This window comes from Trachurus japonicus, chromosome 14 (genome assembly GCF_045865225.1).
Source record: "Trachurus japonicus isolate A0001 chromosome 14, Traja_1.0".
In the NCBI taxonomy this organism is placed as follows: Eukaryota; Metazoa; Chordata; class Actinopteri; order Carangiformes; family Carangidae; genus Trachurus; species Trachurus japonicus.
Window position 1 is genome coordinate 1,012,944 of NC_140920.1, and position 25,274 is coordinate 1,038,217.

At 42.4% G+C, this 25,274-nt stretch overlaps 1 protein-coding gene across 1 annotated transcript in view; it reads right to left on the reverse strand.

The window, feature by feature from the left end:
- Positions 1–3,347: 3,347 nt before the first annotated feature.
- LOC146973986 (NLR family CARD domain-containing protein 3-like) overlaps positions 3,348–25,274 on the reverse strand; it is a 34,617-nt gene continuing 12,690 nt past the window's right edge. The window contains exons 4-8 of the mRNA XM_085796959.1: positions 13,792–15,832; positions 9,498–9,671; positions 8,441–8,614; positions 4,303–4,476; positions 3,348–3,830 (exon numbers count right to left, since the gene is read on the reverse strand). Of these exons, the coding sequence (XP_085653085.1) occupies positions 3,653–3,830; positions 4,303–4,476; positions 8,441–8,614; positions 9,498–9,671; positions 13,792–15,832 (2,741 nt within the window). The 3' untranslated portion in view covers positions 3,348–3,652. The remainder of the gene's footprint in view (positions 3,831–4,302; positions 4,477–8,440; positions 8,615–9,497; positions 9,672–13,791; positions 15,833–25,274) is intronic.

Below are 25,274 nucleotides of genomic sequence, written 5' to 3' on the forward strand. Positions count from 1 at the left end.
CACAGAAAAAGATCTTTATGCTGTTCTTTTTTTCTCTAAAGCTCCTCTCTTCTCCTCCGGCTGCTCTCAAACCTCTGGGACAGAAAAATAAATAAAAATAGTAATCAAACATGCACGTGCTCCTCTAAACACAAAACGACTGCAATAATGAACATGCACTGATGCAGGAGGAGGAGGAGGAAGAGGAGGGGGGGTGTATCTGCAGATTGTTGGAGGCATAAACAAACTGGGAGCGTTGTTATCTCACTGCCACGCGCACCGGGCCGAGACGCAACAGCAGCAGCAGATTAGAAAAGATTCAGAGAGGAGCGGCCGACATCCATCACCCCTGATGATACCTGAGATCGAGGTTCGATTCCAATTTAAACGACCGTTAACAGCTACAGTTTCCATTTAGGTTTGAATCTGGGGCTCAATGAGCCGTGTCCTGCTGCACGCCGGCCGCTAAAGCTGCTTCATCTCCACCACAGTAAAAAAAAAAAAAAAAAGCAACTACAGAAACTAAACTAATATTTCAAGTTTCGATCTGCAGTTTGAGATGAAGACGTCGAGCTGCACTTCTCTGTTGTGTTGTGCAACAGGAGCTCATCCTGCAGATTAGCCTATATATATATATATTTGTGAGATAATGGAGATTAGATTAGATTAGAAAACTTTATTGATCCCCAAGGGGACTCCCCAATAAAAACACATACAGTACATCCACTTAACAAACAATACAAACATTTCCATACCATTGCACAAAACTTATCAACATGATTGGATACTTCATACGACAGAGTAGGCTGCTCAAAGCAAGTGATTTAAATTGATATTAATATAGGCAAGGATAAATAAATAAATATACACCTCCAGAAGATAAAAAAACAACAACAACAGACAACCGCTATTTGTGGTTAAAATATCTGACTGCTGCAGGAACAAAGGAGCGTCTAAGTCGTTCAGTAGAACACTGAGGCATCACTAACCGCTCACTAAAGGAGCTTTTAAGATCCTTAAATACATTGTGGAGTGGGTGGTTATCATAGAGAAGGACTGTTTTCAACTTGGTCCTTGTTCTCTTCTCCACCATCCACTCCACTGCCTGGAGGTTTGTGTGTAAGGAACTGTCTTGTTGCCCTGTCCAGTCACTCACCTCACCTTCCCATCGTGATCACCAACGAGTCTGACCAGAAAATCACACTTCAGCCACTGAGCACCATTGCTGAACTCTCTGCATCACTTCAGATTCTGACTCACAATGTCTCCACTACCAATGCACAGAACACAGAAGGAAGCCATCTGGAATTTGATTTTGGAAATTCCCCAATTCCCCCAGATTGGAAGGAACGAGTCATCTCCAAGCTCATGAGGATCCCAGAGGTATTTTCACACCATGATCTCGACTTTGGACGTACCGACCGTGTAAGGCATCACATTCGCCTCCAAGATGGGACGCCATTTAAACATCGGGCTTGGCCCAATCATCCTTGCGACATTGAGGCAGTACGAGACCATCTGCGGGACCTGTTGGAGACAGGAGTGATAAGAGAATCCGAGTAACCTTTCTCTTCTCCCATTGTAGTCGTACGAAAGAAGAATGGAGACGTGAGGCTGTGCATTGATTACCACAAGTTACACCTCAATACTGTTAAAGATAACTACACTGAAGCACTAGCACTTACGAATTTGGAAGAGTCATTCACGGCACTTAACGGTTCGCGCTGGTTTAGCGTTCTCGACCTCAAATCTGGGTATTACCAAATTGAGATGGCAGAAGTTGACAAACCCAAGACTGCATTTGTAACTCCACTGGGCTTCTGGGAGTTGGATGCTGCAAGGCGTAACCAATGCGCCGAGCACCTTCCAGCGCCTGATGGAAAGGTGCATGGGTGACTTGCATCTCAAAGGAGGTTTTGGTTTTCCTGGATGACCTAATCATTTTTTCTGTTACCCTTGAAGAACACGAAAGTCGACTGTTGAGAGTACTCCACCGGTTCAAAGACTATGGCCTCAAGCTTTCACCCGAGAAGTGCAAGTTCTTCCAAGCATCTGTGCGTTATCTCGGGACATATTGTCTCGGAGCAAGGGGTGGAGACCGATCCAGAGAAAATAAGTGCCTTGAAGTCCTGGCTGGTTCCCAAGATACTAAAAGAGCTGAGGTCCTTCTTGGGATTTGCGGGATACTATCGCAGGTTTATTAAGGGATATGCTGCAATTGCAAAGCCGTTGAATGACCTGACGAAAGGATACACTCCCGGCCGTTCCAGGGGCCGCAAAGGAACATCCACTTCGGACCCTGAGGCCAGGCAGCTTTTTACTACTTTTAACTTTCACCTCAAAACAGTTTAATCTGTGCTCAAAACTGAACTATGTTGTCAAATCGTGATCATCGACTTCCGGAGGTCACAACACGTGCATGCCCCCTCTGCATCAACAACTCAACAGTAGAGAGGGTGGAAAACATCAAGTTCCTGGGAGTCCAGATCTGGCAGGACCTGAGGTGGAGCAAGAACACCTCTGGGATTGTGCTGAGGGGCCAGTGGAGACTGCACTTCCTGAAGAGGCTGAAACAAGCCTCCCTCCCCACCAACATCCTCAGGATCTTCTACAGAGGCGTGGTGGAGAGCGTACTGACCTACTGCATCTCAACTTGGTTCCCCAGCTGCAGTGTGTCAGACCAAAAAGCCCTACAGAGGATAGTCAGGGGAGCAGAGAGGGTCATCGGAGCTTCCCTCCCCTCTGTCCAGGAACTCTTCTACAGCCAGTGCAGGAGCAGAGCCCTGTCACTTGTCATGGACACCTCACACCCTCTACACAAGCACTTTGAGCTGCTGCCTTCAGGCAAACGGTTCAGAAGCATCAAGTGCAGAACCACCAGGTTGTCCAACAGCTTCCTACCACGAGCATTTATTTGCACTTAACTGTTTTCTCTTTTTTTTCCTCTTCTATTTATTTATCCAGATTCTTATTCTATTTTTATAGAATCTTTACTCTACATTTTACAAGTGAGTGGGTATGTGTGGGGGAAATGGAGGTGGGAGGGGGTGTGTGTTGTATTTCGAGTCTCTGAGAAACGACATCTCATTTTGTCTACACTACACTGTAATGTAGCAAACTGATAAATTAATGACCTTTGACCTTAAAAGGGCCCAAGACCATTAAGACATTTAGATAGATAGATAGATAGATAGATAGATAGATAGATAGATAGATAGATAGATAGATAGATAGATAGATAGATAACAAAAACAGGTTTGCAAGAAAGAGCTAAGACACAAACTTAGAAGAAGAAAATAATCATATCAATACAAGTTTCATAATTTTTAATCTGTCTTTTTTGCATAAGATCATACATGTTTCATATAAATGTGCATTTGTACACTACAATATGTTAGAAAATACCTGCAATGCTCCAAAAGCCATAGTACTAAAAAACGAGTACCAAATGATTATTACATTAAGTCGAGATCAGTCCTCTCTCTCTCTGGTCTGTAGAGAAGAAGCAGAAGTTTTAGGGAGGTGATGAGTCACAAACCCATTCAGTGATGTCATATATGATGTCATATCTTAACAGGTTCACCTGTTCACAAACATTTTCTCTTCACTGCTGCACTTTACATTTTATTTTACTTCCACAATCATCAGCTGTGGAAACAGCAACAGATCAAATTCACCACAGAGTCTCCAGTCGAAAGTCTGGACTCTTCACAAGGTCACGAAGCTGCTGCAGAGCTGAAGAGCTCAGGTCGTTTCCACCCAGGTTCAGGAGTCTCAGGTGGGAGGGGTTGGACTTCAGAGCTGAGACCAGAGAAGAACAGCTGGTCTCTGACAACCTGCAGTAGCTCAATCTGAATAAAGAATAAAATAAAATCAGATGTGTCCTGATCAATGATCAGTGAATAAAATGAGCAGACGGACTTTGTCCTTCTGCTGCCACATGAAGATGATCCTGTTGGTCTAAAACACCAACTACAACACTGAGATTCAGGACTTGATCAAAGTTTAAAGGTCCAGTCTTGGTCCTGGTCTCAGGAAACCGCACACACACACACACACACACACACACACACACACACACACACACACACACACACACCTGAAGTGATCAGACTATTGATTATCAATGAGGACTAAAGTGAAATGAGCGGAAAGTATCATTCTCAGTGTGAGAGAAGAACAAGTGGAAACATGAGACAACAACTATTTCGTCCTTCATCCATTAAATCAAAGTCAATAATCAAAGTTCTGAGTGAAGATCAATCAGGTTAAGTTGTGGATCAAAGATCTCAGATCTACAACAGTAACAGTCAGTGAACTCACTCCAGAGTCTCCAGTCTACAGTCTGGACTCTCCAGAAAACCACTCAGACCCTTCACTCCTGAATCCTGCAGGTAGTTGTAGCTCAGGTTCAGTTCTCTCAGGTGGGAGGGGTTGGACTTCAGAGCTGAGCCCAGAGAAGACCAGCTGATCTTTGACAACCTGCAGCCCATCAATCTGGAGAAAGAATAAAAGCAGTGAGTTGAGGACCTCAAGTGGCCTCCATCATTGATACATGGAGGCAGTTTAGGTCAGTTAGGGCCACTCTGCCATATAGGCCAGATTGGTGGAGGCTGCAGCAATGGTTAATCTTCTGAAACTTCTCCACTCTCCACACAGGATCTCTGAGCTCAGCCAGAGTGATATGTGGGTTCTTGGTCACTTCTCTGACCAAAGCTCTTCTCTGACAAATAGGATAATAGGTTACTACAATAACAAATGCTTTTATTTTGAAATAAGAATTACCACGTTTACATGATGTTTTTTAATTCTGAATTAATTATTCTGAATTAAAATATTCTCCTTAGAGTTTACATGGAAATAATAATTCCGAATTGGGGTTTACATGGAAAACACATTAAATCGCCTTTATTTAATTCCGCTCAACGTCTGGGGGTCGGGAAGGCTTCTGATTGGACAGGGGGTACACGTGTTTACGTATTTACGTCTACCGGAAGAAAACAAACTCCATTCTCAGTGTGTGAAGTGAGCAGAGCTGCTGCTAAGCGTAACAACTCAATAGAAGCAGAAAGTTTCTCCTCTGAACTGCCAGGATCGCCTTCCCTGGGTGTGTGAGCCAGGCCTGCTGCTCCGGCAGGGAAGGCGATCCTGGCAGTGAGCTTCACCTTCCTCGCCGGAGCAGCAGCGGCGGCCGGGCACCGGGGTCTGTGGAGCGGGTTCATGAAACCTGGTTGTCCCGACATGATTCACTCACAACACTGCGGCTGTAACGTTATGTTGTGTGTGTTGTAACCTACTTTTCACGGTTAAATTATCACCGCGACACACACACAGAGCGGCGAGTCAGTTAATACGCATGCGCAGAACGACTGGAATTATTTTTAAAAAGAATAAACGTTGATAGAGGAATTAATTAATTCCGCTTTAAAATAGGAATAAACCACCCACTTAATTCGGAATTAAGTTTAATTCCGAATTAAATTTTCACTCGGAATTAAGTGTTTACATGATCTTTTTAAAGCGGAAATTAACTTTAATTCAGTATTAAATGATTTTAATTCGGAATTAAAGCTCTCATGTAAACAGGGCAATTTAGAGGTTAGTTGCTACAAAAGAATGTTATTGTTGCTAAGTAACGGATCTGCTGTTTCCTCCTAGTACTTTTATGTCGCCGACGCCGTTGTTTGTTTTCCATGCCTTGTAACAGTGTTTCCATATTTAAATCAGTAAATCTGATCGGCTTGAATGAGAAACGGCAGTGATCGTCATTTTTTAAGAAGCTCCAACACTTTTGAAACAACACCCCCAACTGTTCAGTTTGGCTGGACGGCTGCAGCTCTAAGAAGAGTAGCCTACCTACTGGTTGACCTAAACTTCCTCCATGTAAGAATGATGGAGGCCACTTTGCTCTTCGAAACAATAAGTGCAGCAGATTTTTTAAGCCTTGTCCAGATCTACATTACCACAGTTCTGTCTCTGAGCTTTTGGGGCAGTTCCTTTGACCTCATGGATCTCATTTTGCTCAGATGCAAATGAGCCACAAGTTCTTATTTAGACAGGTGTGTACCTTTCCAAATCATGTCCAAACTATTTAACTCAACATAGCTAGGCTCAAATGTAGGTGCAGAACCACCTCAAAGAGGAATAAAAGAAATTGACAGCAGCTGAATGACCTACAGGAGTATCATATGGAGCTAAAACACTGCCGTCAAGCAAAACTGAAATAAAAAATGTTGAAAGCTTGAAACCCCGTGTTTGAAAGTGTACAAAAGATTTGAAAGGTTGAAATAAAAATTCAAATATCTGAAACCATTATTTTGTATTTGAATTTTCATTTCAAATCTCTGCAGCGTTTCTTTGTTTTTTTTCTTTCACTTCTTTACAACTAGCTACAGCACTGTTTTTACAGTGTTTCAACAACCCACTTTCAGGGTTCAAAATTTGGCACTATTCTCCCACAGTAGTTTTGAAACCTTGTAAATGGAGATCTGAAAACTGGTGAATATATTTAGAAAAAAGTGTTGACATGTTGAAACCTGAGTTTTGAAAAAGCGAATCTCTGATTTGAAAATTTTGAAGGCGTAAATAGTGTTTTGAAAGGCTGAAATAAAAATTCAAATCTCTGAGAACATTATTTTGTATTTGAATGTCCATTTTAAATCTCTGCGGCGTTTCTTTGTTTTTCTTTCTTTCATTTCTTTACAACTACAGCACTGTTTTTACAGTGTTTCAACAACACACTTTCAGAGTCCAAAAGTTGGCACTATTCTCCCACATTATAATTTTGTTATCCAGTTTTGAAACCTTGTAAATGTAGATTTGAAAACTGGTGTGAATATATTTAGAAAAAAGTGTTGACATGTTGAAACCTGAGTTTTGAAAGGGCGAATCTCTGATTTGAAAATTTTGAAGGTGTAAATAGTGTTTTGAAAGGCTGAAATAAAAATTCAAATCTCTCAAAGAATTATTTTGTATTTGAAAATTCATTCCAGATCTTTGTCTTTTTCTTTTACTTCTGTCGATCGGCCACACTGTCTTGTATATCAGCCCACTGTACATTAGTACATTAGCCGGCCGGCTAATAGTGTGTCCGTGTCCGTGTCCGCCACAGAGAAGCCCCCCTCTGTAGCGGGAAGAAGAAGAAAACAGACGTCACCATGACGACCTTCAGTGTGGATCAGTATAATCAGCCTCATGTCTGCAGCTCAGTGTCAACACAACTTTCACATCACATTCATCTGAATACTAGGGGTGTCACGATTCTCCAAATCCTCGATTCGATTTGATTTTCGATTTTAAGGTCACGATTCGATTCGATTCTCGATTTTTTTTCTTTTTCTTACAGCACAGACGCCTATGCTATTTTCAGACTAGTCTAGTCTACGATCATTGGTTTTATTCATCAAATTTTGTACAGTAAATCTTATTTCAAAAGATGGGATACATATAGGCTATGTGATGCAATTTCCATAATGTATCACATTAGGCACTAATGGTCACATTTAAATCATTTATTTACAATATAAAGGTAACATGCCCCCAAAAATCATGATCCAGGGGCCAAAATTGCCCCCAAGGTTTTGAAACAAATATATTTATATCTGTACATTATCATAATTTTATTTTCATTAATTTACCGTCTTGTCTCATTATTCTCCTGATGTCGGCTTAATGTAATGTAAACGAGATTGCGCTGATACGCGAGAGTCATGTGACAGTCAGCGGGGCAGAGCTGCAGCTGCTGTGCTGCCATGGACCTGATGATCAGGTCCTGATCAGACTGGCGGTGGCCCACAGTCAATCAGTCCCAGATCCTCCACCGTCACAGATCCCCCGAAAGCCCCCGCAAATAATACATCGACAAAAAGTGGCAAGTTGCACCTTTTCGTCGGCGGGTTTTTTAAAATGTTTTATTATCTTATAACGTATCTGCAACATGCGGCTCTCAGTGCTTGTCGGTGTTGTGTAGTTAGAGCTGTGTCTCCCTCCTGTTTCCCAGGTAGGAGGGGGACAATAGCCCACCAGGGCTGGGTGATAAAACGCTATAAATTGTGAAATAACTTTTCTTCGATAGAAATATGAGACGTGGTCGATAGTTTTCATTCATCCATGTTTTGGCAAATAGCCAATGATATTGAGAGTCGCGCTGCGCCGAACCAATCATGTGGCTGGAATAGAGCCAGTCAACATGTGCATTTGTTTGGGTTGCTGCAGACGTGCACATCTGACAAAAAAAAAAAAAAAAAAGAGAGAGCGGGAGAGAGAGAGAAAGAGAGAGAGAATGAGTGAGTGTTGTCTCGAAATAAAAGTAAAGGAAAACTCGGACCAGTGTAGCGGGGGGGGGGCGTCGATCCTCTCTTTGACTTCGATGCTCGAGATTGTGACGTAATTTCGATCGATTTCGATAAAAAATCAAAATCGTGACACCCCTACTGAACACAGAAATAAAACAGAGTCTGACCTCAGAGTCTCCAGTCTACAGTCTGGACTCTCCAGAAAACCACTCAGATCCTTCACTCCTGAATCCTGCAGGTTGTTGAAGCTCAGGTCCAGGTGTCTCAGGTGGGAGGGGTTGGACTTCAGAGCTGAGACTGGAGAAGAACAGCTGATCTCTGACAACCTGCAGTTGTACAATCTGAATAAAGAATAAAAGCAGTGAGTTGAGGACAAAGCTCCTTGTTGACAGCGTTCAGTGTCTCATCATCTGTTCAGAGCTCAAGAAGCTTCAGAAAGAACAAGTTTAGAAAGTGAAAGTCCAACAGCTGAAGAAACAGGAAGCAGGTTAAACAGTCACATACAACTTTTAATCCTGAATACCTAAGATTCAGCCACAATCCAGCTATGGTGGGTCACATGTTTTGGTTGTGCAGGGCTCTGAACAACTTCTGGACAGAAATCTTTGAAGCTCACATACATGGTGTCAATGTAGACCCTGATCCTGTATGTGGCAAGGTGAAGAGGGCCTGAGCGGGGATTGAACCCACACCTCCCGGGTAAGAGTCATGCGCGCTTGCCAGTCACCCAAAGGGACATCCCCTTGGCCAAGTAGCCAGGGCACATGATCAATTGGAGGCATAGTGACAGGAACCTCAACTGTCACATGTAGTTGCCATCTTTGCAACAACAACCTCAGAAGAACAATTTACTGTGTGTGTGTGTGTGTGTGTGTGTGTATGAGTTGGAGATGTTTTTATTTAGGGTATATCTATATATGTGAGTGTATAGATCTTTTTTCTATTTTCATTATTTTATTTATTTAATTATTTTCTGTCTTGTGAGGGGGGGTTGGGCATGGTTGATTTGCTGTAAAATGTTAGTTGTTCTGTAAAAAAGGCTATAACTAAAGTGCTTAAAAAACAAAACAGCCACATACAGAGAGAAAACAGCTCATTAATATTCATGAGAAGCTGCTGCTGCTTCAACGCAGACGTAGTGACTCCGCCTCTTAAACTCTGCCAGCTCCACCTGTAAGGACAAAGTGGAGACAAAAGTCCAACAGGTCCAGTCAGTGAACTGACCTCAGAGTCTCCAGTCTACAGTTTGGACTCTTCAGTCCAGTACACAGAGCCTTCACTGCTGAATCATCCAGGTCGTTCTCACTCAGGTCCAGTTGTGTCAGGTGGGAGGGGCTGGACTTCAGAGCTGAGGCCACGACTTCACAGTGACTCTCTGAGAGTTGACAACCAACAAGACTGTGAAGAGAGAAAATAAAATGTGTCAGAATTAAATCAGCTTTAGACTGTACAGTTGATGTATCTGATGACAGGATGTGATAAACATCTGAGGTTCAGGTCATCTTCTCTGTCTGAGTTTGACATGAAACATGGCTGGCATGTTCAGACCAAAACCCCCAAAATAGTTGGTTTTGGTGTGATATCAATAGTGGACTTGTCATATTCAAGGCTGTGAAGATGAGCAGGAAGGTGGAGAAGACAGCGACTGACAACATGGAGAAACATAATTTACAAACGAAATGTTTGGTGGTGATCTGGGCATCTACAGAATTTCAAGAAAAGCTAGAAAGCAGCTGCTTAAATCAGTTTCTGGAAAGTCAAAATAAAAGAACAAAATACAGTGGCAGGCAGCCCTGGTCAAAATTTCTGTTAATGTGAATGTAACCCAGGGTTTTTAGTGAGAAGTGAAATGTTGAATGTTATTAAATAATGATGATGTTGCATTGTATGGCCGCAATATATATATTTTTTGATGGGTTTATTATGGATGCAGCATGACTTGCGTGGGCGTAGGTCATGTGACAGAGGGGGACCAATGGGAGCAGCTGCAAAGTGCTCATGTGGGTATAATCAGGAAGTGAGACAGAGTGCGGCCAGGTGAATGAGGGGAAGCCGGGAGCGGAGCTGTTGCAGGTCGGTGGAAATTACAGTGTTGGTGTTTTTAAATCGTCTAAGTCTTTTTTGTTGGATTTATCATGTAAGTGCGTTGACTTGTGAACTTGCAGAGAGCCGCCGTACGGGCGTCACCTTTGAATGCTTGAGATTGGATAAGAATGTAATCTGTTAATCTAATCTAATCTGTTACGGTTGGGTGGTCGCTTTATTGGAATGAATGCCAGATTGTGCATGGACAAATTTCAGTGTTAATTTTCTCGGCTATTTTTCAATTTAGTTTTAGTCTTAGTCTTGTGTCAAATGCCCTTATAAGTTTTAGTCATATTTAGTCAGCTTGTATTCTTTTTTGTTTAGTCACATTTTAGTCGACGAAAAGTCTTGGCATTTTAGTCTAGTTTTAGTCAAAGACAATCCAAAGTATTTTAGTCTAGTTTTAGTCGACTAAAATCCAAAGCATTTTAGTGTAGTTTAAGTCATTAGTCTTTTTTTAGTCTTTGAAAGCAGATTGACAGTAATGTTAATCACAACTAATCTACTCAAACCAATAGATTCATTTTAGTCTTTTTCTCACTCATCTCACAAGATTTATGTCATTATTGACAGCTGTCAGATGAGCCAACTTTCCAGCTTGTGTGTGCGTTTATGTAGGCTATTTCTCAGTATCTTAACTCTTTGACTGCCAGCCATTCTCACAGCAGCTTCCTCCAGCTTGCCAGGCATTTTCCAGCTTTTTGACTGATTTTCATAGACCCACCATATATTATGTACTGTTACTACATACACATTCAACCCATCAAAGGAAAGATGAGGGTCTCTAGTTTCCAGCAAAAAAAACTGTTTGTTTCTATCTTGTTCCAGTCTTGTGGAATTGGCGGTTGAATATAGGTTACTTTAGCCCAAAATGCCATTTTGGCACCAAAATCTTGAGAAAAAGAGGTTTTTGTGTCAGCTGTCATTTTCAGGTGAACCAGTACAATTGGCTCCATTATATTTTGATTTAGTGACGCCTCAGCATCTGTACAGTTGTTCTCTTGTAAACAACAACTAAATCAACACTGACAAATGACTTTTGATGACAAAAGACAAGACATTTAGCTACTGACACACACTACTGCAGCCTTTTTTCTTTCTTTTCTTTGAGTTACAACTTTTTCTTTCCTTTTTTTAGTGTGTGTGCGTGACGTGTGCGTGTGCATGTACGTGTGTCTGTGCGTGCGCGTGCGTGTCTGTGTGTGTGTGTGCGTGTCTTCGGATCAGTTTGACAGGTTTTTGTAGCCGAAACACGGCACTTTAGATCAGATCCAGCTTCCTCTGGTCAGCAGGCAGCGGTCTCACTCACTCTCTGTCTCACACACACATCTACACACACATCTACACACACACATCTACACACAGCCTACAGCTCTGGCTGACGTGCCCCCTGAACCCACAGCCACAGACAGTACGCTGACGCTCACAACAGACACTCCCACCATCTTTAGCTCTCTCCTCGTCACGTTCGCCGGCGCCGTCCGCTCCTCATCCACACTAGATCGCAGGATTTTCAAGCTGCTATCTGAGTGATTTCTCGCAAAATCTGGCGACTTTCCAAACGCTCTTGACGACTAACGACGACCGATCAACGGGGTTGTTGTTACTAACGTTTGTGCTTTGTATCACGGAGCTTCAACGAGCTGCCGAGCCGCCATGAGCCCCGCCGCCGCCCCCTGAGCTCTCACCGGCGGCCAGAGTGTCACGGAGCGGCGCCGCTGCAGTCAGACACCCGCACCGCTCCGTGAGGGAGGAAAAACACGCTATATTTTTTATATCTCTCAATCCAAATGTGTTTTTCTGCACTTTATTTTGATGATACAAGTCTGATCTTCACAGAGGAGTAGGGCAAGACATTCAACATGGCGTTGCAATTAAAAAAACGCTACAACAAGTTATCTCGTCTTTGGCAGACTACGCTTGGATTCGCTAAGACGAGATAACTCGTCTTTGGCAGTGAAAGAGTTAACAGAGATGAACACACATACAGCGCAGAAGCGCTTGTTGACCGACCAGCGCAGAGACGTGTCTACGCCAGGGACACACCAGCCGCAGAAGCGCCGCCAGTAGCCGCGAAGCGCCAAGAAGCGGAGTTACAATAGTGTCGTTCACACCATATCCAGCCATATCGCTCTGGTTCACAGCAGTAGCGCCACAGCGCAGCCGCGTGTGTAACGGATGTGCACTCACTCCACCCATAAAAGACGTGCTAACCAACCTGCCAAGTGGTTGCCAACCTCTTGGCGAAGAGGTTAGCATCGTCGCCTCCGGTGTGGGAGGTCGTGGGATCGAACCCCACCTAGGACAGGCTGTGAGAAACACAACGCAGAGGGCCAGATTTGACATTGGCTACACGTGCAATCCTGTCAAGCTGGGCAGGAAGTCGCACAAAGAAACAGCGAGAGAATCCGGTTAATTTTCAAAAGAAAACACAGCGATTGACAAATGCAGTGATGTGAACAGGAGGGCTCCAGCTCGCACAGGATTTCCGTTGCCCGGAGCTTCGCAGAGATTCCGCTGCCGGTTTACAGCGCCCGCACAATGGCCATGCACCCCCCCCGCCCCCCCCTAGCCAGTTTGTAGCCTACTCGCCGCACTTAGCACAGACAGCACCGGTGTGTGTGTGTGCTCCTCACTCAGGCACACACACACACACACACACACCCCTGGCAGCAGCGCAGGAGGAGAAAAAACCTGACATGCATCCAGTGAAGGCACTTTTTGGATTGTAATTTTGTAATTTTTAAGTCTGTGACAAAAAAAGAAAAAGACATTTTAATACGTTTTTATTTGATTAAGTAGATTTCGGAGGATTTCTGGACTCATATTCGGAGCAGGCGTCATCGGGCCGCCACCGCGGTAGGCCACACTGCAGCCAAACCTCCACCCTCATTCACCTCTTTTCCCTCGGCCCTCACACACACACACACACTCTCCAGCACATTTTATTGACTGACGTAAAAGATGAAAAAAAATGATATGGTTTAAAACGTAAATGTGTCATCTATAACTTCATGTCTTTTGGAGATCATTTCATCTTCCACTTGCTCAACTGTTCAGATTAACAGATATTTTGACCAGGGATGCCCAAACTTTTGCATGACACTGTAACTGTTATGGTGATTAAACAGCAACAATCACAACCAGCTGAAGAATCAACATGTTGGAGCAAAGTTTTTCTTGTTCGTCTGTAAACTTGACATAGTTTCCAGAAATATCTGTGTACACACGGATCCACTGAAAATGACTAAAAACGCTGTAATACATCCACCAGGCCCGTGTGGAGCGTATGTGTCGCTGTAACTGCCACACATAAACACTTATAACAGAGAAGAAGAAGGAAAGCTTCTCCGCTCCATCTCCAAACACTATAAGTAGATTAATTAATTATGATTTTAAAATGATTAATTGAACAGGCCTCGTCTGGACTCACCGAGCCTTTCTGCAGTTCCTCACAGCGGGGATCAGTCTCAGTTGTCCCTGAGCTGATGTGTTGTACTTCTCCAGGTCCAACTCGTCAAGAACCTGCTCTGACATCTGCAGCATGTAGGCCAGAGCTGAACACTGGATCTCAGAGAGTTTCTTCTCTGATCTGTTCTCTGACTCCAGGAACTGTTGGATCTCCTGATGAACTGACTGGTCCTTCATCTCCGTCAGACAGTGGAAGATGTTGATGCTTCTGTCAGGAGAGATGTAATCAGTCTTCATCTCCTTGAGGTTGTTGATGGTTCTCTGGATGGTTTCTGGACTGTTGTCTGTCTGACCCATCAGACCTCCTAACAGCCTCTGGTTGGACTCCAGAGAGAGGCCATGAAGGAAGCGAACAAACAGGTCCAGGTGACCGTTTCTACTGCAGAGGGATTTCTGCATGGCTCTCTGCAGGAAGTCATCCAGGGTTAAACCATGATGCATCCACAGGAACTTCTTGAGGACCTGTGTGTTGCTCTTGGTGAAACAGTGGAACATGTAGACTGCAGCCAGAAACTCCTGAACACTCAGATGAACAAAGCAGTAGACTGTTTTCTGGAAGATCACACTCTCTCTTTTGAAGATCTCAGTACAGAGTCCTGAGTTGACCAAGGCCTCTGTGACATCCAGACCACACTGCTCCAGGTCTTCTTGGTAGAACATGATGTTTCCTTCCTCCAGCTGTTCCAACGCCAGCCTCCCCAGCTTCAGAAGAACTTCCCTGTCGGCCTCCGTCAGCTCCTGTGGACTCGTCTCTTGTCCTTCACTGTACTTGTTCTTCTTCCTCTTGGTCTGGACCAGCAGGAAGTGTGAGAACAGGTTCGTCGTGGTCTTGGGCAGCTCTCCTCTCTGGTCTGTGGTCAACATGTGCTCCAGAACTGTAGCACTGATCCAGCAGAAGACTGGGACTTGACACATGATGTGGAGGGTCCTGGACGTCTTGATGTGTGAGATGATTCTTCTGGACAGCTTTTTCTTACAGGACCTCCTCCTGAAGTACTCCTCCATCTGATCGTCAGTGAAGCCTCGGACCTCTGTTACCCTGTCAACACATGTAGGAGGGATCTGATTGGCTGCTGCAGGTCTGGAGGTGATCCAGACCAGAGCCGAGGGAAGCAGATTCCCCTGGATGAGGTTTGTCAGCAGCACGTTGACTGATGACGTCTGTGTGACGTCAGACACAACCTCCCTGTTGTTGAAGTCCAGTGACAGTCGGCTTTCATCCAGGCCGTCAAAGATGAAGAGAAGTTTACAGCCAGCCAGCTGCTCTGCTGTGACCTTCTGTAATGTTGGATGGAAAACATGGAGCAGCCTGAGAAGACTCAACCGCTGATCTCTGATCAGGTTCAGCTCCCTGAACGAAAGCAGAACCAGCAGACTGACATCTTGGTTCTCCAAGCCCTCGGCCCAGTCCAGAGTGAACTTCTGCACCGAGAAGGTTTTTCCAACGCCAGCGACGCCGTTGGTCAGAACCACTCTGATGGGTCTCTGTTGGACAGGTGAGACCGTAGAGACGTCCTCTCCCTGTTGGACAGGTGAGACCGTAGAGACGTCCTCTCCCTGTTGGACAGGTGAGACCGTAGAGACGTCCTCTCTCTGTTGGACAGGTGAGACCGTAGAGACGTCCTCTCTCTGTTGGACAGGTGAGACCGTAGAGACGTCCTCTCCCTGTTGGACAGGTGAGACCGTAGAGACATCCTCTCTCTGTTGGACAGGTGAGACCGTAGAGACGTCCTCTCTCTGTTGGACAGGTAAGTCTTTAAAGATGTCGTTGCACTTGATTGGAGTGTCATGGAGGGTCTTCTTCTTGGACGTTGTCTCCAGCTGTCTCACCTCATGTTGGGTATTAACCTCTTCACTCTGTCCCTCTGTGATGTAGAGCTCAGTGTAGATGCTGTTGAGGAGGGTTTCACTTCCTGTTCCCTCAGTTCCTTCAGTCACTCGTTCACATCTGCTCCTCAGACTGATCTTATGTTGATCTAAAACCTCCTGCAGACCACCATCTGCTGAGAGAGAAGAGACAGAGTCAGACTGAAGACATTTCATTACACACTGATGACTGATCTCTCATTCTATCCCTCACTCACATCCAGGATATTAATCTACAAATCTCAGCCTTCACCTAGACGCATGAAATTTGATGGGCTTATAGAACATGCCAACACACACAAAAAATCCTCTTAACGACATGACTTGTGTCCCAATTCAACGGCTGCAGCCTTCGGAGGCGACATTTGAAGGCCACTTACGTCACAGCGTCGCGACTAGGCCTGTCCCAATTCAATTTAATTTGAAGGCTCCTCCAAATGCGGCCGATGAATGCAGCCTTCCTTTGCCTGTTCTAGGAGGACGCACTGCACCTATCCTTCGTGGCCTCCAGTATCCCAAGATTCTTTACGCGCCGTTGTTGTTTTTAGCAACGTAGCATGCTATCGAACGTCAGTGGCTCTCCGCCGTTCCCCCCGCTCTGCAGCCGGCTTGGAGGAGTGCTCGCCTGCTGAGCCAGGCTCCGCTGGCCGCACAGGTGAGGAGCGGAGGAACGGACGAGCCGTTGCAAGTGCCACTTTTATGGCAAGCCGTTTGAGCATTTATTCCATATCCTTGATATCAGGCTTCAGTGTCATTCACTAGTTTGACTACTATCAGCACTAGTTGGATACCTGGCCACACTAGTTAGACATTTTGTCCAACTAGTTGAACAAAGAGTCTTACTAGTCACTCTTTTTCAGCAACTAGTGACACTTTTGTCAAGCTAGTAACAACATAAGCCTTACTAGTGAAGCCAGAAGCCACACTAGTGGCACCAAAATACAAACTATACAGCATTTTGACAGACTTGTGGCCCTCTGGGCTCAACTAGCAATGCTCAAAGTCTTACTAGTGAACTAGTGAGCTGCAAAAGTGCTGACTAGCTAACTAGTAGCGACAATTCACCTCACTAGTTTGCTAGTAAGCTCAAGTTATTTACACAAGTTACACTCGTAAGAGCTAAAATCATCACTAGTGTGACTAGATAGCGATTTGCCCCTTACTAGTTAAACTAGGAAAAGTCTCCTTGACCATACTAGTTAACTAGTGGGGCTTAAAATGTTTACTAGTTGAACTAGAGGAAGCTGAAATGCTCACTAGTTCAACTAGTAACACCTTATTGAGCTCACTAGTTAACTAGTGGGGCTTAAATGTTTACTAGTTGAACTAGTGACACTGACATGCGCACTAGTCACACATGTAACACATCTTTTGACCTCACTAGTTAACTAGCAGAGCTAGACTTATTTCTAGTTGAACTAGTGGAAGCAAAAATGTCAACTAGTCACACTAGTAACACCAAATGGTAATTAGGGGGCGGAATATGATTATAAATGGTTGAATCTTACTGGTTCTCCAACATGAATGCCACCTAGGGGAGCTTAACCCTTTAAAGCCTGAGGAACTTTTAATCCTCTGGTCCTGTTGCATATCTCCTGCTCCAGTTTTTAGCCGCAATTTTTAACATCACACCATGTCAAATTAAAAACAGGTATAATAGTTTTTTTTCTCTGTTACGTAGGGTTAGGTGTCTTCCAATGAATGATGTGTAATTGCATCAATATTTTTATTATCAAACCCTTTCATGGCCTATTTTAGTAAGGGGCTGCTATCTGTCATAAAAAATGTTGAAAAACGGCTTTCAATCAAAAAATGTAAAAATAATTAAATAAATAGTGTCATTTTTTCCAACTATCATGAAAAAAGGCATGTCTGCCTTTGAACAGTGCTGACATTGATTTGTTTGCTTATAGTTTGCTGGAGCATTTCTTTTCCATTTCATATGGCCATATAGCTACCGTTCCGTTTCTTGTGACATGTTGGTTAAAAGGCATGATCATGTGACTTTGTGCACAAAAACATGACATCATGATACATATGGCTAGAGAAGAGTTGAAAGACCATCATATGTTTTACCGGACCTCAATTGACCAAGGGAAAGTGGTAGACTAATCTGATATTTTAGTTGGAGTTTTGAAAAAAGCCAGGTAAACTAGTGTTACTAGTGCTACTAGTGGCACTAGTAACACTTGCAACTGCTAGACTACTGTTACTAGTGCTACTAGTGGCACTAGTAACACTTGCAACTAGTAAACTAGTGTTACTAGTGCTACTAGTGGCACTAGTAACACTTGCAACTAGTAAACTAGTGTTACTAGTGCTACTAGTGGCACTAGTAACATTTGCAACTAGTAAACTAGTGTTACTAGTGCTACTAGTGGCACTAGTAACACTTGCAACTGCTAGACTACTGTTACTAGTGCTACTAGTGGCACTAGTAACACTTGCAACTGCTAGACTACTGTTACTAGTGCTACTAGTGGCACTAGTAACATTTGCAACTAGTAAACTAGTGTTACTAGTGGCACTAGTAACACTTGCAACTGCTAGACTACTGTTACTAGTGCTACTAGTGGCACTAGTAACACTTGCAACTGCTAGACTACTGTTACTAGTGGCACTAGTAACACTTGCAACTGCTAAACTACTGTTACTAGTGCTACTAGTGGCACTAGTAACACTTGCAACTGCTAGACTACTGTTACTAGTGCTACTAGTGGCACTAGTAACACTTGCAACTGCTAAACTACTGTTACTAGTGCTACTAGTGGCACTAGTAACATTTGCAACTAGTAAACTAGTGTTACTAGTGCTACTAGTGGCACTAGTAACATTTGCAACTAGTAAACTAGTGTCTCTAGTGCTACTAGTGGCACTAGTAACACTTGCAACTGCTAGACTACTGTTACTAGTGCTACTAGTGGCACGAGTAACACTTGCAACTGCTAGACTACTGTTACTAGTGCTACTAGTGGCACTAGTAACACTTGCAACTGCTAGACTACTGTTACTAGTGCTACTAGTGGCACTAGTAACATTTGCAACTAGTAAACTAGTGTTACTAGTGCTACTAGTGGCACTAGTAACACTTGAAACTGCTAGACTACTGTTACTAGTGCTACTAGTGGCACTAGTAACACTTGCAACTGCTAGACTACTGTTACTAGTGCTACTAGTGGCACTAGTAACACTTGCAACTGCTAAACTAGTGTTACTAGTGCTACTAGTGGCACTAGTAACACTTGCAACTGCTAGACTAGTGTTACTAGTGCTACTAGTGGCACTAGTAACACTTGCAACTGCTAAACTACTGTTACTAGTGCTACTAGTGGCACTAGTAACATTTGCAACTAGTAAACTAGTGTTACTAGTGCTACTAGTGGCACTAGTAACATTTGCAACTAGTAAACTAGTGTCTCTAGTGCTACTAGTGGCACTAGTAACACTTGCAACTGCTAGACTACTGTTACTAGTGCTACTAGTGGCACTAGTAACACTTGCAACTGCTAGACTACTGTTACTAGTGCTACTAGTGGCACTAGTAACACTTGCAACTGCTAGACTACTGTTACTAGTGCTACTAGTGGCACTAGTAACACTTGCAACTGCTAAACTACTGTTACTAGTGCTACTAGTGGCACTAGTAACATTTGCAACTAGTAAACTAGTGTTACTAGTGCTACTAGTGGCACTAGTAACACTTGAAACTGCTAGACTACTGTTACTAGTGCTACTAGTGGCACTAGTAACACAACTGCTAGACTACTGTTACTAGTGCTACTAGTGGCACTAGTAACACTTGCAACTGCTAAACTACTGTTACTAGTGCTACTAGTGGCACTAGTAACACTTGCAACTGCTAAACTACTGTTACTAGTGCTACTAGTGGCACTAGTAACACTTGCAACTGCTAGACTACTGTTACTAGTGCTACTAGTGGCACTAGTAACACTTGCAACTGCTAAACTACTGTTACTAGTGCTACTAGTGGCACTAGTAACATTTGCAACTAGTAAACTAGTGTTACTAGTGCTACTAGTGGCACTAGTAACACTTGCAACTGCTAGACTACTGTTACTAGTGCTACTAGTGGCACTAGTAACACTTGCAACTGCTAGACTACTGTTACTAGTGCTACTAGTGGCACTAGTAACACTTGCAACTGCTAAACTACTGTTACTAGTGCTACTAGTGGCACTAGTAACATTTGCAACTAGTAAACTAGTGTTACTAGTGCTACTAGTGGCACTAGTAACACTTGCAACTGCTAGACTACTGTTACTAGTGCTACTAGTGGCACTAGTAACACTTGCAACTGCTAGACTACTGTTACTAGTGCTACTAGTGGCACTAGTAACACTTGCAACTGCTAAACTACTGTTACTAGTGCTACTAGTGGCACTAGTAACACTTGCAACTGCTAAACTACTGTTACTAGTGCTACTAGTGGCACTAGTAACATTTGCAACTAGTAAACTAGTGCTACTAGTGGCACTAGTAACATTTGCAACTAGTAAACTAGTGTCTCTAGTGCTACTAGTGGCACTAGTAACACTTGCAACTGCTAAACTACTGTTACTAGTGCTACTAGTGGCACTAGTAACATTTGCAACTAGTAAACTAGTGCTACTAGTGGCACTAGTAACACTTGCAACTGCTAAACTACTGTTACTAGTGCTACTAGTGGCACTAGTAACACTTGCAACTGCTAAACTACTGTTACTAGTGCTACTAGTGGCACTAGTAACATTTGCAACTAGTAAACTAGTGCTACTAGTGGCACTAGTAACATTTGCAACTAGTAAACTAGTGCTACTAGTGGCACTAGTAACATTTGCAACTAGTAAACTAGTGTCTCTAGTGCTACTAGTGGCACTAGTAACACTTGCAACTGCTAAACTACTGTTACTAGTGCTACTAGTGGCACTAGTAACATTTGCAACTAGTAAACTAGTGCTACTAGTGGCACTAGTAACACTTGCAACTGCTAAACTACTGTTACTAGTGCTACTAGTGGCACCAGTAACACTTGCAACTGCTAAACTACTGTTACTAGTGCTACTAGTGGCACTAGTAACATTTGCAACTAGTAAACTAGTGCTACTAGTGGCACTAGTAACATTTGCAACTAGTAAACTAGTGTCTCTAGTGCTACTAGTGGCACTAGTAACACTTGCAACTGCTAGACTACTGTTACTAGTGCTACTAGTGGCACTAGTAACACTTGCAACTGCTAGACTACTGTTACTAGTGCTACTAGTGGCACTAGTAACACTTGCAACTGCTAAACTACTGTTACTAGTGCTACTAGTGGCACTAGTAACATTTGCAACTAGTAAACTAGTGTCTCTAGTGCTACTAGTGGCACTAGTAACACTTGCAACTGCTAAACTACTGTTACTAGTGCTACTAGTGGCACTAGTAACACTTGCAACTGCTAGACTACTGTTACTAGTGCTACTAGTGGCACTAGTAACACTTGCAACTGCTAGACTACTGTTACTACTGCTACTAGTGGCACTAGTAACACTTGCAACTGCTAAACTACTGTTATAGTGCTACTAGTGGCACTAGTAACATTTGCAACTAGTAAACTACTGTTACTAGTGCTACTAGTGGCACTAGTAACATTTGCAACTAGCAAACTATTGTCACTAGTGCTACTAGTGGCACTAGTAACACTTGCAACTGGTAAACTACTGTTACTAGTGCTACTAGTTGACCATTTGCAGTAATACGACTAGTGTCACCTCTAGTCGTAGGGGTCGTAGGTCTATGCCTGGAAACCTGAAAAGGCGGCACCTGTGCTGTTATTCTACTGAAGTCAAGCCAGCCCACACTTTGAAATCTTTGGTCAAGCCAGCCCACACGTTGTTCTACGGCACATTACGGCAAAAGCTAGAAAGTGTCCGTGAAATAAAAGCGATGACCCCGGCCCGCAACGACTGACGTCGTATTTCATAATAAAATCCAGCCTTTCAAAATAAAAGCCTTAAACAATGCATTTGTGTAGCCTACATTTAGACTACAGTATCATTTCGAAGAAAAAAAAACTGCTAGTTATTACTGTACCATTCCACTTCAGATTGATACTGCTCGACCTAAAGATGACATCCAAAAAAAATCAGACAAATCTGATGTGGAATTTCAGAATAAAAGCCCTCTGAAATATCATATTTTTGAAGTTTGTGTATATTTACAGTATTGTTCTAAAAAAAATGCTAGTTATTACTGTACCATTCCACTTCAGACTGATACTACTCGACCTGAAGAAGGCATCAATAAAAAATCAGACCAATTATATGTGGATTTCAGAATAAAAGCACTCTGAAATGTCATATTTTTGAAGTTTTTGTGTATAGTAGCATTGAAAAAAACTGCTAGTAATTACTGCACCATTCCACTTCAGACTGATACTACTCGACCTAAAGATGGCATCCTGAAAGAATCAGACCAGTCTGATGTGGAATTTCAGAATAAAATCTCTTTTAAATGGTCAATTTTTGAAGTGCTTTGTGTACATTTACACTAGTATTTAAAAAGAACTGCTACTTATTCTGAAATTCGGTAACCCTTTAATTTCCAGGCCGTTAATTACGTCATAATATCAAGAAATTACCCAGAAATAATGATTAATTGCGTAGTAATGTCAAGAAATAGCCTAGAAATAACAGTCAATTTCATAGTAATAATGAGAAATATAGCCAGGAAATAACTTTTAATTGTGTAGAAATAGCCCAGTAATAATGGTCAATTGTGTAGTAATGTTGAGAAATATAGCCCAGAAATAACAATTAATTGCATGGTAATGTCAAGAAATATAGCAAAGAAATGACACTCTAGACAAGTTGTAGTAGTAGAATTGCAGTGAATTACTGCTAAGTATTGGGTAATTACAGAGTAAATAGCCTGTCGTTTCCATGATACAGTCAAGTAGGTACTTTCAGTGTGATTAACCTGATGTAATTGTAATTTCCACAGTCTTACCTTATGGTTAGCTGCAATATCTGTTTCCCAAAAGCAAATGGTAGATCTGGCAACTGCTGGAAATGTCACCATAGTTAACCCATAATTACCTTTCTGCTGCCTGCAAAGTGTAGTGGACTTTGTTCCTTAGAAACGTATGGGTAGTTTCAGCATAACTAACATGGTTATGAGAACTTCCACTATAATAGTCTTGCCCAGTGGAAATGTCACCGTAGTTAACCCATAATTACCTTTCCACTGCCTGTAAAGTGTAGTGAGCTTTGTTCCTTAGAAACGTATGGGTAGTTTCAACATAACTAACATGGTTATGAGAACTTCCACTGTAATAGTCTTGCCCATAACCCATTTGGATGAAAGATGGTAGATGTGGCAACTGCTGGAAATGTCACCGTAGTTAACCCATAATTACCTTTCTGCTGCCTGCAAACTGTAGTGGGCTTTGTTCCTTAGAAACGTATGGGTAGTTTCAACATAACTAACACAGTAATAAGATCTTACACTGTAATAGTCTTTCCCAGTAACCCATTTGGATCAAATGTATAAATATTTTCCAACAAAGATAAGCTACGTACCATGAAATGTCACATGAACTCTTTTTAGGAACATAGAAGCCATTTCCAAATAATGGAGGAGATAATTACCTTCACATTTTATATCAAGTGTACAATATTCCTGCTATAACCTATCCACCTTTTTCTGAACTTCATAGAAGAGTAGATTAGAGTACATGAATGGATTGTTGTCCTGTTAAATCTCAAAACTCATATTCACATGTTCCCATGAAGAAAATACAATGAAGCTGTTTTCAGTTGTTTTTTAATAATTTCCCTGCTTATGTCAGCGTATTGGAACATTCCCAGTAGAGTTATTCCCTTATCCATAGATACCAGTATTGGAAATGCCTCCGATACCACCAAAAATGTTGGCATCGGTATCAGCAGTCGGCTACTGGAGTCCAGGTGTAGCCGGGACGGTCTGCAGGCCCCGACTACTGCGTTGTGTTCTGTGCACAATAACACGGGACGCAGGGCTGGGTTCACACTCAGGTTTATTCCTGTATGATGGCAACATAAAACAAAAAGGATGTGAATTAAATGGTCATCTTCTCCATAAAAGTCCTCTCTCAGTCAGGAACAGTGCAGACTGACAAATGCAGCACTATTTCTCCCAAAAAACTATCACATTTCTTCACATGGTAAAACACACAAGTAAACATCTCTAACATAACAATGGAGGCTGAGCAACCACACACATACCTGTATGATGGCGACATAAAACTAAATGGATGTGAATGAAATGGTCATCTTCTCCATAAAAGTCCTACCACACAAAAAATAAAATACATTTAGCATGTAGGCTAGTACATGGAGGACGCATTGACACACGCACACACGCACACACACACTCACTCACTCACGCACACACAGGAAGAAATCGCGGCAAAATAACTGTCTCTCTCTTGCTCAAAACAGCTCTTAAAACACACTACACGACAGAAAACACCATTCCAAACAGTTTTAGATTAACATTAAATTGGCAACAAAACTCAACAAATATAATTTTTCAGTCCCGGAGCCTCAACTACATACCTCTCTCAGTCAGGAACAGAGACTGACGAGAGAGAAGGAAGCGACGTGCGTCATATCCGCAGACTTTCAAAATAAAAGATCGGTTTTGTAAAAATGAAAGAAATACAAAAATAAAACCACAAAAATTTAATTATATTAACAATAATCCATATTTAAAGTAAAAAAGAACTTAAAACACATCATCAGATGGATTTTGGTGAAATTAATAACAATAAAATGTGTCGTTTCCTTTTTCTATCTGTTATAGGCACCGATCCGATACCACGTGTGTTTATCTGTGGGTTATAAATACAACATGCAGCTAGAATAGAATAATAATTATTATAATAATAATTAAAATGATGTTGTGGGCCACAGATAAACAGAAAAAGGAAACTACTACACATTTTGGTGTTTATTTTATTGTTATTAATTTCACCAAAATCCATCAGATGATGTGTTTTGGTTTCTTTTTACTTCAAATATGGATTATTGTTATTGTTAATACTGTATAATTCAAAATGTTGTGGTTTTATTTTTGTATTTCTTTCATCTTTACAAACCCGATCTTTTATTTTGAAAGTCTGCGGATATGACGCACGTCGCTTCCTTCTCTCTCGTCAGTCTGCGCTGTTCCTGACTGAGAGAGGTATGTAGTTGAGGCTCCAGGACCTAAAAGTTACATTTGTTGAGTTTTATTGCCAATTTAATGAACAAATGTTAATCTAAAACTGTTTGGAATGGTGTTTTCTGTCGTGTAGTGTGTTTTAAGAGCTGTTTTGAGCAAGAGAGAGAAAGTTATTTTGCCGCGATTTCTCCCTGTGTGTGTGCGTGTGTAGTGTGCGTGCGTGTGTGTGCGTGTGTGGTGTGCATGTGTCAATGCGTCCTCCATGTACTAGCCTACATGCTAAATGTATTTTATTTTTTGTGTGGTAGGACTTTTATGGAGAAGATGACCATTTCATTCACATCCATTTAGTTTTATGTCGCCATCATACAGGTATGTGTGTGGTTGCTCAGCCTC